The sequence below is a fragment of the Euprymna scolopes genome, chromosome 42, assembly GCF_053919585.1.
Source record: "Euprymna scolopes isolate OS-2025 chromosome 42, ASM5391958v1, whole genome shotgun sequence".
NCBI lineage: Eukaryota > Metazoa > Mollusca > Cephalopoda > Sepiida > Sepiolidae > Euprymna > Euprymna scolopes.
In genome coordinates, this window is record NC_136523.1 from 17,433,601 (window position 1) to 17,446,092 (window position 12,492).

The 12,492-nt window shown below is 33.1% G+C and overlaps 1 protein-coding gene across 2 annotated transcripts in view; it reads right to left on the reverse strand.

Annotated features, from left to right (window-relative positions):
• Positions 1-1,690: 1,690 nt before the first annotated feature.
• Positions 1,691-12,492, reverse strand: part of LOC145266946 (drebrin-like protein B) — a 103,450-nt gene continuing 92,648 nt past the window's right edge. For both annotated transcript variants that reach the window (XM_080122765.1, XM_080122764.1), the window contains 3 exons: positions 10,986-11,287; positions 5,758-5,871; positions 1,691-2,392 (listed from right to left, as the gene is read on the reverse strand). In XM_080122765.1, the coding sequence (XP_079978891.1) occupies positions 2,256-2,392; positions 5,758-5,871; positions 10,986-11,287 (553 nt within the window). In that variant the 3' untranslated portion in view covers positions 1,691-2,255. The remainder of the gene's footprint in view (positions 2,393-5,757; positions 5,872-10,985; positions 11,288-12,492) is intronic.

The following is a 12,492-nucleotide window of genomic DNA, read 5'->3' on the forward strand; positions in this document are numbered from 1 at the left end:
TATATATATATATATGACAAAAAGTCTATATTCCAAATTGGCATAAATATCGTAAAACACAATTACAACTACACTTTGAATTTTTTCGGATTTATGTAATCATGCCCAAATTCTTTTTCTTTACTTTTAAAGTTAATGAGTTCTTATTCTTCTGGTGAGTCGGGGCGGAAAATATTCAATTATATGATTTGCTTCTGCACTACAAAACAGGTGCTATCAAGAATTAAACATTTTAACATGCTAACAGAAATAAATGCTAAGATGAACAACATCTTGGAATTTTGAAATATAGACTTTTTGTCATTTATTTATATATCCTCTGTAGTTATATTTTACATACATCGAGCTTTATAAATAAAGGTTTGAAATATCATTGAATAAGCATATTTTTCCTAATATATATATATATATATATATATGTGTGTGTGTGTGTGTGTGTGCGTCTAAAGAAACTTTTAGTATTTTATAAAAGATATACATAATAAAATAAATGCAGTTTAAATGTCTAGTGATACAAAAGTAAGTTTAACACATTGCAGATTTAGCACTAACATATATATGGAACTATTGTCATTACTAACCAGCAGAGTATTACCACTGTTGCATCGGCAGTGAGATATGTACTGGAGCGGTAGAATGATCCAACCATATATATATATATATATATATATATCTTATTTATAATATTCCAAATGTTATTATGTTTATATAATTGAGAATTCGGTAATCGTTCATATACCAATAAATTTTAAGTCAGTATAAGGTGAATTAATTTGTAAGCTTCAAAATTACTAGTTTTTGTAGTCGAGCATTCATATATTATTTTCACAAAATCAAAAACGGCCTCTCATCAGACGTATGGAAAAAACACTTTTTTAATGAACAATATGGAAATCATTTCCCTTTTAAGGAAAACTAAAAAATTAAAGATTTACCTACATTTCTTCCTTAACAGAAAACAGAAAAACCTCTGAAGGAAATCTAGGTAAATCTTTTATCGCATAGTTTTCCTTAAAAAGGAAATGGTTTCCATATTATGCATTATAATATTTTCAAACGATATAAGGTTTGAAATTGTCCGAATGGTCAGGAAACATTTGTAACAACATTTGCTATCAATCTAACCTTTTATTGTCTTGATTTTGTGAAAATAATATGCATATATATAGTCTTATTTATAATATTCCAAATTTTATTAGGCTTATATAATTGAAAATTTGGTAACCGTTCATATACCAATAAGTTTTAAGTCAAAAAGAGATGACTTGAACTGTAAGCTTCAAAATTACCATATTTCATAATTGAGCATTCATATATAGTTTTAACAAAATCAAGACATCTAGGAATAGATTGATAGCAACAAATAGTGTATTTCATCGTTAGTTACAATTGTTTCAAGACTATTCGGACAAATTCAAACCCTATATCATTTGAAAATTTTCATGAGAACAGCCTTTCATCAGCCATATTGAATAAAAAACAATTTAGCAATGAACAATATGGAATCCATTTCCCTTATAAGGAAAAACATGAGAAAATATTTTACCTACATCTCATCCTTCCAAAGTTTTTTAAAGATTCATATATAAAGCAACCATTAAAAATAATATAATTCTTCTACTTAACTTTTCTATTTTTTTTCAATTTTTCTAATGATTATTTCTGCATTAAAATAAAAAAAAAAGACAAATTAATATATGTTCCATGTGTATCATGAACATTTTCAATTCTTTGTTGAATCATCTTCAGGTGATCAAAAACAAACGAAAAAAAAAAGTTGGAGAATTTCAAACGGCAATTAAACTCAAAAAAGAACAGTCTGTCTATTTCCAGGAAAGATGATAACAATTTAAATTCCGGGACGGGATGCCAGAATTAGTGTCCCAGGATAAAATATATATTGTATCTTAAGCACGTTTACATTACCAAAACCCCCCCACCCCACTCCTAAAAAATAAACTTCTCAATATTAACAATGACAAAACTTGAATGAGAAGTGGTTACAAAAAAAAAAAAAAAAAATTGAAAAGATTTCCTCCCATAAAAAATCTTTTTTTTTTTTTTTTTTCGAAAACTAATGAACCAAGAGCAAGATTAGAATCTGAATATGAAAAAAAGTTACAAGAGGTTCTTTCTGCCCGTGCTGGCATGTCCGAATAGTTTTTGAAGGCTTGCTTGAGGGGGGGTAAAGAGTAAGAGGCTGAAAAGTGGTGGTGGTAAGTCTTGGGATTTGGGAAAGGGAGAAAGTCGGCTGCTCAGATAACTTCCACATAATTAGCTGGGAACATTCCATAATCTCCGTTGGGAGCGATTCCGTTCCACCATCCTTGGTCGATCATTTCAACGTTGGTGATGATATCATCCGGATCGAAAGAGATCTCCGTTTCATCGGCTGTGAAGAAATAAAGAAAACAATTTTAACGAAAAACTCATTGTCATCATTTTCAGTTTTTGTTTTGTTTTTACATGCTGGCATCTATTGGACAGCCTTCAGAAATTGACTTCAAAATTAACCTATCTCTGGCCAGGTCTTTATTTATCCCTCCTTGTTTTGCCTGATCGTGCATTAATTGGTCATACATAAATAACAAAACTGGAGTAAACTCATTCTTACTTCTTCTCTCTCCTCTGTCGTCCCATATTCTGTCGATTTTCATATCTCCCTCTTGGTCTATTTTATATATATATATATATATATATATATATATATATATATATATATATATATACGTTTTCAATTCATTATAATATTGCCAATAATATTATAACAAAAAACAAATTAAAAAATTACTATACTATTTAAAGAGTTATATATCATTTTTACATCTAAGTTTTCAATGTACAAAATGTAAAATATTAGCTGGGATAAAAATATGAGTTACTCCCTCTGCTGAATGCAATTGTTTAGCCAGAATTGAAAAATGCTTATATTTTAACTGTTGTTATTGTACAACTATATAAATACACGTGCCTGGTGTTGCCCGGGTGTTTGGAGGTGTGTGTTGAGCAAAAAAAAAAAAAAAAAAACTGGTAGTAGGGAGGCAGGCTCGAACCTGTACCGCGAAGGAGGAAAAGAATGTGAAAAAAACAAAAAAAACGTTTTTGCTGTTGTGCCCATCGCCAAACCGGAAATGATATAGGTTTAAATTAAGGCTAGACAATCGAAAAAAAGCAATGATTTTCGAAAATATCGGCGAAAATAGCGACCCCTCTCTGCAGAAAAGTGTCCAGTTTAGGGTGAAGGAATTAATGTTTTTGTCCAATTTTTTTATATTTGTCGTCCGAAAGGTCGAGCTTCAAAATGATACCAATCTCGTGAAAATCCGTCGCTTATATCGAAAGTTTTAGGCAGACATACAAACATGCATTCATATATTTAAACAGACAGGCGAGATTTATATATATATATAGACTAGCGGGGGTACCCGGCGTTGCCCGGGCGTTTAGAAGGGCGGGGGGGGGATCAAAACAAAAGAATAAGCAAAGTAAGAACCTTGTTTAAATATTTTATATATATATATATATATATATATATATATAAAACAATGTTTTATATATATATATATATATATATATAAAACAATGTTAAAACTTCTTTAAAAACATTGTTGCCCGAGTGTTTGTGATTGAGGGGGGGGGGGCTTAAAAAAAACAAAACAGTTTTGGTAAGTAGTTAGGATTGAACCCGAAGCCTTGAGGCGAAGGGGGAAAATAAAGTGTGCAAAAAAACCTGACACGTTACCCGCTCGGCCAACAAAGAACAACTGAAACACATTTGAATTTATTTATTTAAGTATTAAAAACAGAATTGACACGTGCCCGCAATAAAAGTTAACTCTGCTACTTCTATTTGACCTCATTAATGAGGTCAAATAGAAGTAGCAGAGTTAACTTTTGCTGCGGGACAGCTTTTGGGTTTGTTTACCCAACTTTGGCTGGTTGTTTCCCCAAGATGTTGAGGAGGGGGAAACCAGCTTCCCATAAAAAGGAGATTATCCAGATTGAATAGCAATTGTCTGATATAAAGAGTTTGACCCCACATTGATCAAAGCTGATTGCTACTGGACGTTCCCCCGGTGCGATTGCCGGGAACAAATCTTAGCTTTGAATTAGTTTCGGTTTTATACAAAAAAGCTGAACGAACAAAAGACGGGCTGAAATAGCAAGAATTTCGTAAAAATCGACGTAAATAAATCTAGACGCGACCCGCGTTCCCAAATCTTCGATATTATTATTTAGGGGGAATATAAACACTTCTAAGCGATAGTACCCCCACCCCCACCCCCGGGACCGTGTAAGAAAAAAGCCTTTTCAAGACATACAAAAATGCGCGAAGATTATAATAAACTGTGAAGAAGTATTGTACAGGGTTAGGGTGGCCCACTTAAAAGTAACCCAATCTCTCTAATCTTTCTCTTAATCACGAACTGACACCACAAGACAAAAAGCAATTCTTTTTCTACATGCCGCACATCTCACAGATCACTGACAGGAGTTCGTAACATGTTTATGGAAGTGACTCGGGCTTCGCTTCAGAAGGAGTGCTACTACTTTGTACCCTTCTTTCACTGCCCACCACCCTTCCCCGATCTGAAACCGCTGGATTACTTTGTTTCGTCATACGTCGAGAACATCACCAACATGACCTCCCACAACATTACAACCAGTCTGATTGCTGCCAGATGCCGAGTATTCACCGAGCTCCCGCCGGCGTTTGTGGAAACCGCATACTCCTAGTTCCGGATCTGTATCAAGTCAGTGATTGAGGCTGAAAGCGACTACATTGAATAGATGTCAGCTCTACCATATATATATATATATATATATATATATACACACACACACAAGTTGCCCACAAATATATACAGGGTGTGCACAAAATTTGGCTGAGTTATGTAGCCAGACTTTGTGGACACCCTGTAGATTATACAGCCAGATTTTGTGGACACCCTGTAGATTATGTAGCCAGACTTTTTAGGTACGCTGTAGATTATGTAGCCAGACTTTGTGAGTACCCTATAGATTATGTAGCCAGACTTTTTGGACACCGTGTATGTATATATATATATATATATATATATATATATATATATATATATATATATATATATATATTATATATAAATAAAAGATAGACAAACACTATTCCCATGACAGGATCACAGGTAAAATAAGCCAGAACCTGATATTTTTGACAAAATCATGAAAAAAACAAAACAAAAAAACCCAAAGAAAACAAAAAGTATAAAAATTGTAACAAAAAAATAAAAGAAAAAGATGTTAAGGTCTCTTTTAATGACTAACATATGCGACCCTGTTCACAACCTCTGTCTATACCTTAAGCAAAGGTACGTCAGATGCTGAACCATAAATCAATGGAGTAAGGATGGCAACAGGTGCACCATTCCTTTGTATGTTCTGGGCTAAACCTTTCTAGACTTTGCATGCAATTGGTGAAACTTACCGTTTTTTGGTGTCAGAGGTAAAACCCTGAAAGATTGCAGATAAATGAATAACTGTGACCAATGATGAGAACTTCATGCAGACCAGGAGATCCTGAGACAATCGCTGCGATCTCTATGAAGAAGTCCAACTAGCTAATCATCAACAACAATGATCAATAACGAGGAGAACTTCATGCATATTAGACTATCTTTAGGCACAATCTTTGCGAACTCAATTCAGAAATCCAACTTAGTTAACAGTAACAAAATTTTTTTTTTTTTTTTTTTAATGAAACCATGAAGAGAAACTAACCAGCCTGGTAATCATAGAGGGCGCGAACACAAATGCCTTTATCCTCTGACGGACTGACAGGGGATTCAGGTTCCTCAGGTACCGTTGGAGTTGGCTGCTGACGAGGAGGAGATACTGGACAAAAAAAAAAAAAAAATTATTTACAAAACATAAGGGAGATAACTCAAGAAAAATAATGCAAGTTTCTTATTTTTTTTTTTACAAGGCATCAAATTTCCTAGGAAAAATTTATTTTTTACAAGGCATCAAATTTCCTAGGAAAATTTTTTTTTTTTTACAAGGCATCAAATTTCCTAGAAAAAAAATTTTTTTTTTACAAGGCATCAAATTTCCTAGAAAAATTTTTTTTTTTTTACAAGGCATCAAATTTCCTAGGAAAATTTTTTTTTTTTTACAAGGCATCAAATTTCCTAGGAAAAAAATTTTTTTTTACAAGGCATCAAATTTCCTAGGAAAATTTTTTTTTTTTTACAAGGCATCAAATTTCCTAGAAAAAAAATTTTTTTTTTACAAGGCATCAAATTTCCTAGAAAAATTTTTTTTTTTTTTACAAGGCATCAAATTTCCTAGAAAAAAATTTTTTTTTTCAATCAATGAAAAGGTTTTCAACATGTTAGCTGATTATAGTTAGCTAACACACTTCCTAACTTCTGGCATGGCTGCTACTGGAAGCAGTGACAAGGCAAATCAGTTCCTTCATTTTTACTGTTCTTCAGTATTTCTATTATGAAGCAATTTATTGAAATAAAATAAAAAAGGAAATTATTGAAAAATATACAAAACAAAAATTAATAAAATTATAAAAAGATAAAAATAACATAATTAATCCTTATTTGCACTTTTAATAACAAAATGAGTTTTTATCTTATTTCAAATTTTATAAGAAATATGTTTATGAAATTATAATTTTTTTTAATTTTAAAAATAAGTTTTTTACTTGAATTTATATAATAAATATATGTTTATGAAAGTATAGAAATAAAATTATTGAAATCAAAATAACAAAATTTCAAACATCAATAAAAAAAAAATAAAAAAATTATCCAATACATAATATTCTCCAAACATTTTAAAAAGTGTTTTCAATAATTCTTAAAAAAAAAAAAAAATTAAAAAACATAATTTAAATAATTTTTCATTAAAATTGGACCAAAAACACTTTTCAATGATTATAAAATAAAAAATATAAAAAACAAGTGAAGCATGCATGGTCCCCCCCCCTCCCCCGGTGATTGCACAGTGAACGAGGCATAAAAAAATGACTAAGTTCAGCATTTGCCCCCCTCCCCCCATTTAATCCCAAAAGTCCCCAGGGGACGTCAAATCCTGGTGAAAATGGACAAATGGTGCAGTTTTAGGTCTTAACATATGTAAATTTGAGTTTTGCACCATGCAAAAAAAAGAAATGACTAATTTGACCCCCCCTCCCTATTTAGCCCCAAAAGTCCCCAAGGCCTTAACATATTTAAATTTGAGTTCAGCACCATGCAAAACTGCTGAATAGATATACACAGAAAACTTTGGACAAATATGATAAAATAGTCCCCAAAAAGGAGTGTTTTTATTAGCCCTAAAAGAGCCCATAGGGCACACCCAAGAGTTATCGTGAAGTATAGACAAACAAAATTATACAGAAATCAGTTAGTTACAACTTTTTAAAAAGTTTTATAAAAATCCAAGGCATCAATTTTTTTAATAAGTACAAAAGTGTCAATTTTAGCCATTTTAACCTGGGGCAACCGGAGTTTTCCTGGAAAATCCGTTCTGTTACTTTTTTTACTCATATCATGTTTAATGTTTGTACAAAACTTTTTCAAAATTCCAAGGCGTAATTATTGAGAAAAGCATGGACAGACGAACGGACAAGGGCGAGTTTACAGGTTCACCCTTATTTTGTTGAGGGACCCCCCCCCCTCCCAAAAATAAGTACATGCACAGGGGGTATATAGGCCTGAGAAAAAAAAAAAATGAAGGAACTTATTTTCCTTGTTACCTCTTCTGGAAGGGCTATACCTGTAGTTAGGAAGTACATTAGCTGACTACAACCTTTTTGTTTATAAAAACGAGCCTGTTGTGGTGTTAGTGTTTGAATAATTGGCAAGAAAGATACAATAACAATTAAATATGTATTAACAAAAATGCATAAAAATAAATATGTAACAATGTCTTTGCTCACTGCTGGACTAGTCGTGATGACTATACTCTCCATGTGTCTGCCTCTGACTCCTCTTGGTAAACCGGTTCTCATTCCCTGGAACTGACGTCATGGAATAGTTCATTATTCCAAGTAGGAGGGGTGCATCCCCAACAGAGCCTTTTTAGTGACATTGTGCATCTTGGGGGGAGGGGGGGTCGAATACCCTTGCTGGAACTTTACTGGTAGATTCTCACAACTCATTATGACTAATGGGAGAAATTTTAATTCCCATAAAAATAAGCTGAAAGATTAGGTATAGATCAAATAATTATTGACAGAGATATTCTCGCAGTGAAATTATAATTCTGGGAAACTTCTTGTTGTAAAAAAAAAAAAAAGAAGAAGAAAAAGAAGAAAAAGGGGAGAAGGAAAAAAAGATAAAGGAAAGTGATTCACCACTGTTTCTGTTTTAAAGAGACGAACACGAATATTTAAAAAAAAAAACGATTAAAAGGCAACGAGGGCGGAAGCAAAATGAGAATCAATAAAAGCAAAGTTTTCAGACAATCAAGAGACTTTCAGAGCAACGACTGTGTGAGACACAAGTTTGTGTGCGGCTTGCAAAATAAACCAATTCTTCCCAGATATCTTAGAAGAAAAGTTAAGTTGAACAAAAATAACTGGCGCTTATACAGTTTAGTCAAGACATTAAAAAATAAAAATATTGAATAAAGGTTATATTGTACAGACCCGTTATAGTCTGAAGTTCTCTGAAAAAAAAAAATTCACTTAATTTCATCAAGTAGTTTTCATTTTACAGCGAAAAAACAGTTTGTTATGATACTGAGCAAAAGGTTTGATTTTTAGGAAGAAAAGCTAGTTATTAAAGATGGGGAGGGAGTGTTGGCGCTTTAATTGGAGTTATCTCCCTTTGGCATGTTCAACAAATTTCATAATGGCTGACTTCAACGCGCTCTCATTAGAACATGTTTTTCTGCTGTAAAATAAAAACTACTGAAATTTTTTTTGAGATCTTCAGTCAAAAACGGATACGTACAATATAACCTTTTTTTTTTTTTTTTTTTTCGATATTTTCATTTTTTAATGTCTTCACTAAACTGTACAAGTACCAAAAAACTCCAGTTATCCAGAATGTATTTCTTGATCAGAATGAAATATAAGCTATCCATTTCAACTTTCTTTGTATACGGACAATATATATATATATATAACTACTTCATTTATTCACATAAATTTAATATACGAAAGTATAGATTTATGCGTATAAGCCTGACGAATCCTATAGTTGGATGAAACGCAGAATATTCAGTGTAGCTTAATCGCCATATATATTTTATAAATTACTATATATATATATATATATATATATATATATATATTGTGTACAGAAAGTTGTTAGTTGAGACAGATCATTGGTACCGTCGGTTTCAAGCCCGATAATAAGGCCCGTTTAAGGTATCCTTATCAAGCTCTCTTCAGCCAATATTCGTCTTTTTTTTTTTTTTTTTAGCCGGGTTTATTAACCTGCAGGTTGGCTTATTAAAATTTTCTTTGTGGTCTTTTAAAGTTATAAACACATTTTTCTTTGCCAACCTATTTACTCTGTATTCTATACCTAATTTTGTGGCTACTTCTGTAGCCTCTTGGTTAATAGATTTATAAGTAGCTTTTCCTGCTACTTGGTATTTTTCTGTAATTGAGTTTAGTACAGAAGAGAGCGTGATAAGGATACCTTAAACGGACCTTATTATCAGGCTTGAAACCGACGGTACCAATGATCTGTCTCAACTAACAACTTTCTGTACACAAAATATAAATACGCTCTTAAAATTTGGATTTTCCTTTTAATTGAGCACTCTGCTGGAATTCTTTTTCCAAAAAAAAAAACAAAAAAAAACTAATCATATATATATATATATATATATATATATATATATATATATATATATATATATAGATGTTATTTATTTTGCTTTTGCGATACATTTTGAATGAATTCAATTATTTACAAAAATGCATTTTTACCTAAATGCGAGTTGGGAATAATTTTCCCTTTAACCAATTTGGTACTCCCACATGGGGAGCGGTATATATATTATTTTTTAAATATAATTATCTACTGACACATGTTTCGTCGTCTATGTCTCATCAGAGTGGCTAAATCTATATCTATATATATATATTAGTATTTGGACAATGTCAAAACATTGTTAATTCATTGCCCACATAGCAGCAGCCATATAGCGCAAGGGTTAGAAGCTCCCATTATCGTTTGGGTGATCGGGTTTCGATCCTGGTTTGAGATAGTTGCTTGTCTAGCCGCACTGATGAGCTGTGAAACAGCGAAACAGTACTGTATGTGGATGACTGTGTGTGTATATATATATATATATATATATATATATATATAAATTAAATATATATATATATATATATATGTGTGTATTTGGAGGATAAAAATTACTACCATAACAGTAGCAAAAACTCGCCATGATGCAAGCGAACAACAGAAGATGTGTTTTGAAAGAAACAGCTTACCTTATAGGCTTTTTTTATATAATGATGTTTATTATCAGCTGTTTTCACTTGTGAAGTAATCCATTTCGGATAAAGTTAATGACAAAAGAGAAAACGCGCCTTTCTAGGGCTTTCCTCATTTTAGCTTTTTACTAGTTTTTATTATATTTTGGGGGGTATTTCATTGCATTTCTTAGATGCAAAACTGACGTGATGGGACAGGGGTTGGAGCTTGGTAGACAGTGAGGGGCCTAGGCTCTTTTTTTTGGACCCTGTCCAAAGAGCAGAAAACAGTGGTTGGTACACTGACCCAAATGTGACAAGAATGGCCCAAACATAGGGCATTGCTGTTTTGTTGAGATATATAAAAATAAGTTTTGGTAGCATTATAGAGATATGTAGAGATAAGTTTTGGTAGTTTTGTAGAGATAGAGATAAAAAGTTTTCTAGCCCGGTAGAGGGAGACCAACCCACTTTCATCACTAAATTTAACTGAAATAAAACAAAAACAAAAATCTTACAAAAACAACAACAAAAAAAAAATATCACTTACTTTTCCTCCTGATTGTCATAGTGTCGTATTCTTCAGCTTCTTCGTCGTCTTCGTCTTCCGATTCCTGTCTTTTCGGAATATTGTCTTTGATAAGGTTCATGGCAGTTGCAGCAGGGACAGGTTGGGGTGAAATTGCTGGTGCTGGCTCCGGGGACAACGGCTCTGGCGAAAGAACTTCCGATTCAGGAGACGTCACTTCCTGTTCATACTCCTCAAATGATTTCTGAGGCTCGGGAGATCGAGGACTGATCGAAGCTGTGGAATCTTCATCGCCGGAATTGCTGTAACTGTTTCGGATATTCCTAAAATGAAACGGAAAATAGAGACGTGAATAAAACCTTCGTTTGGTTGTTTTATTATATAGCATGTTCGGGTTATTTCATGTAAAATCCGGTAATTTTGGAAAAAGCATTTGGCTTTAGTTAGGCATCGCACTTCTTTGTTGATTCAGCGGAAGTGATGTCTGATAAATTTTTAGGTACAGATGACCACAACTGTATATAATGTATAATTTTTTTTTTTTTTTTTTTAAATCCAGTAATTTTGGAAAAAGCTTTTATGTGTTAAATGTTTTTGACTCCTAATAGGGGGGTATGATACCAATAGTTTCGACGATCGTTTTTATAACCACAAGTTATAATAACCAACCAATGAAAAGCTTCCAAAGTTACTGTTATATTTGACGTTCATCTTCGTCGCCAACTGTTATGTTTGCAGGTTGAATCAAATAACGTATAAGGCAATACAAATGAAGACTCAACAAACAAAAGTAGATCAATAAGAAGTGTATTAGAAAAAGTATATTTACAGTATATTTACATAATGATTGTCAGGTCTTGGCTGGAGAACATATCTGCTCTCGGCTCGGCCTTCGGTAGCTTCTGGTTAACACACACTCAGACTAACCGAGTCTTGTTATTTATGTGTAATATCATCCACGTATGTAAATGAGTGGGTGCCACCACAACAGCTACTATAAAAATTGTTGAATTTTGGATTCGATCAGTTCGCCGTTGTCTGCGTCACGAACCGCATTTGATTCTCTGCCGCTATTTTTGTTACTGGCAATTACTTCACACTCAGTATCAGGACTGCACTGATTCTTCACCGCCATCTTTGTTCAACATAATGTCTCAACACTTAATACTTCAAATTCAAACTCCTCAGCTTTACATTCACAGGCAATATGAACTAGAACAAATATAATGAGAACATTGTGAAGGCTTCTGCAAGTAAGGTAGGTTCCCTCTATCGTGCTAGAAAACTACTCACACCTGAGAGTATTGTGTACCTCCACAAGGTCACCATCCGCCCATCCATGTATTGTTGCACAATTGGGCTGGCGCATTTACCACTAGTCTCTCCTGCTTCGATAGGGTCCAAAAAAAGGGTCGCCGATCTAATTGATCCCACTTTGTTAACTAGGCTGCAATATTGCAATCCTGTGCCTGTTTTGCAAATATTTTAATGGAATGCGCTCTGGTGAACGCATTGCACTTGTGTCCCC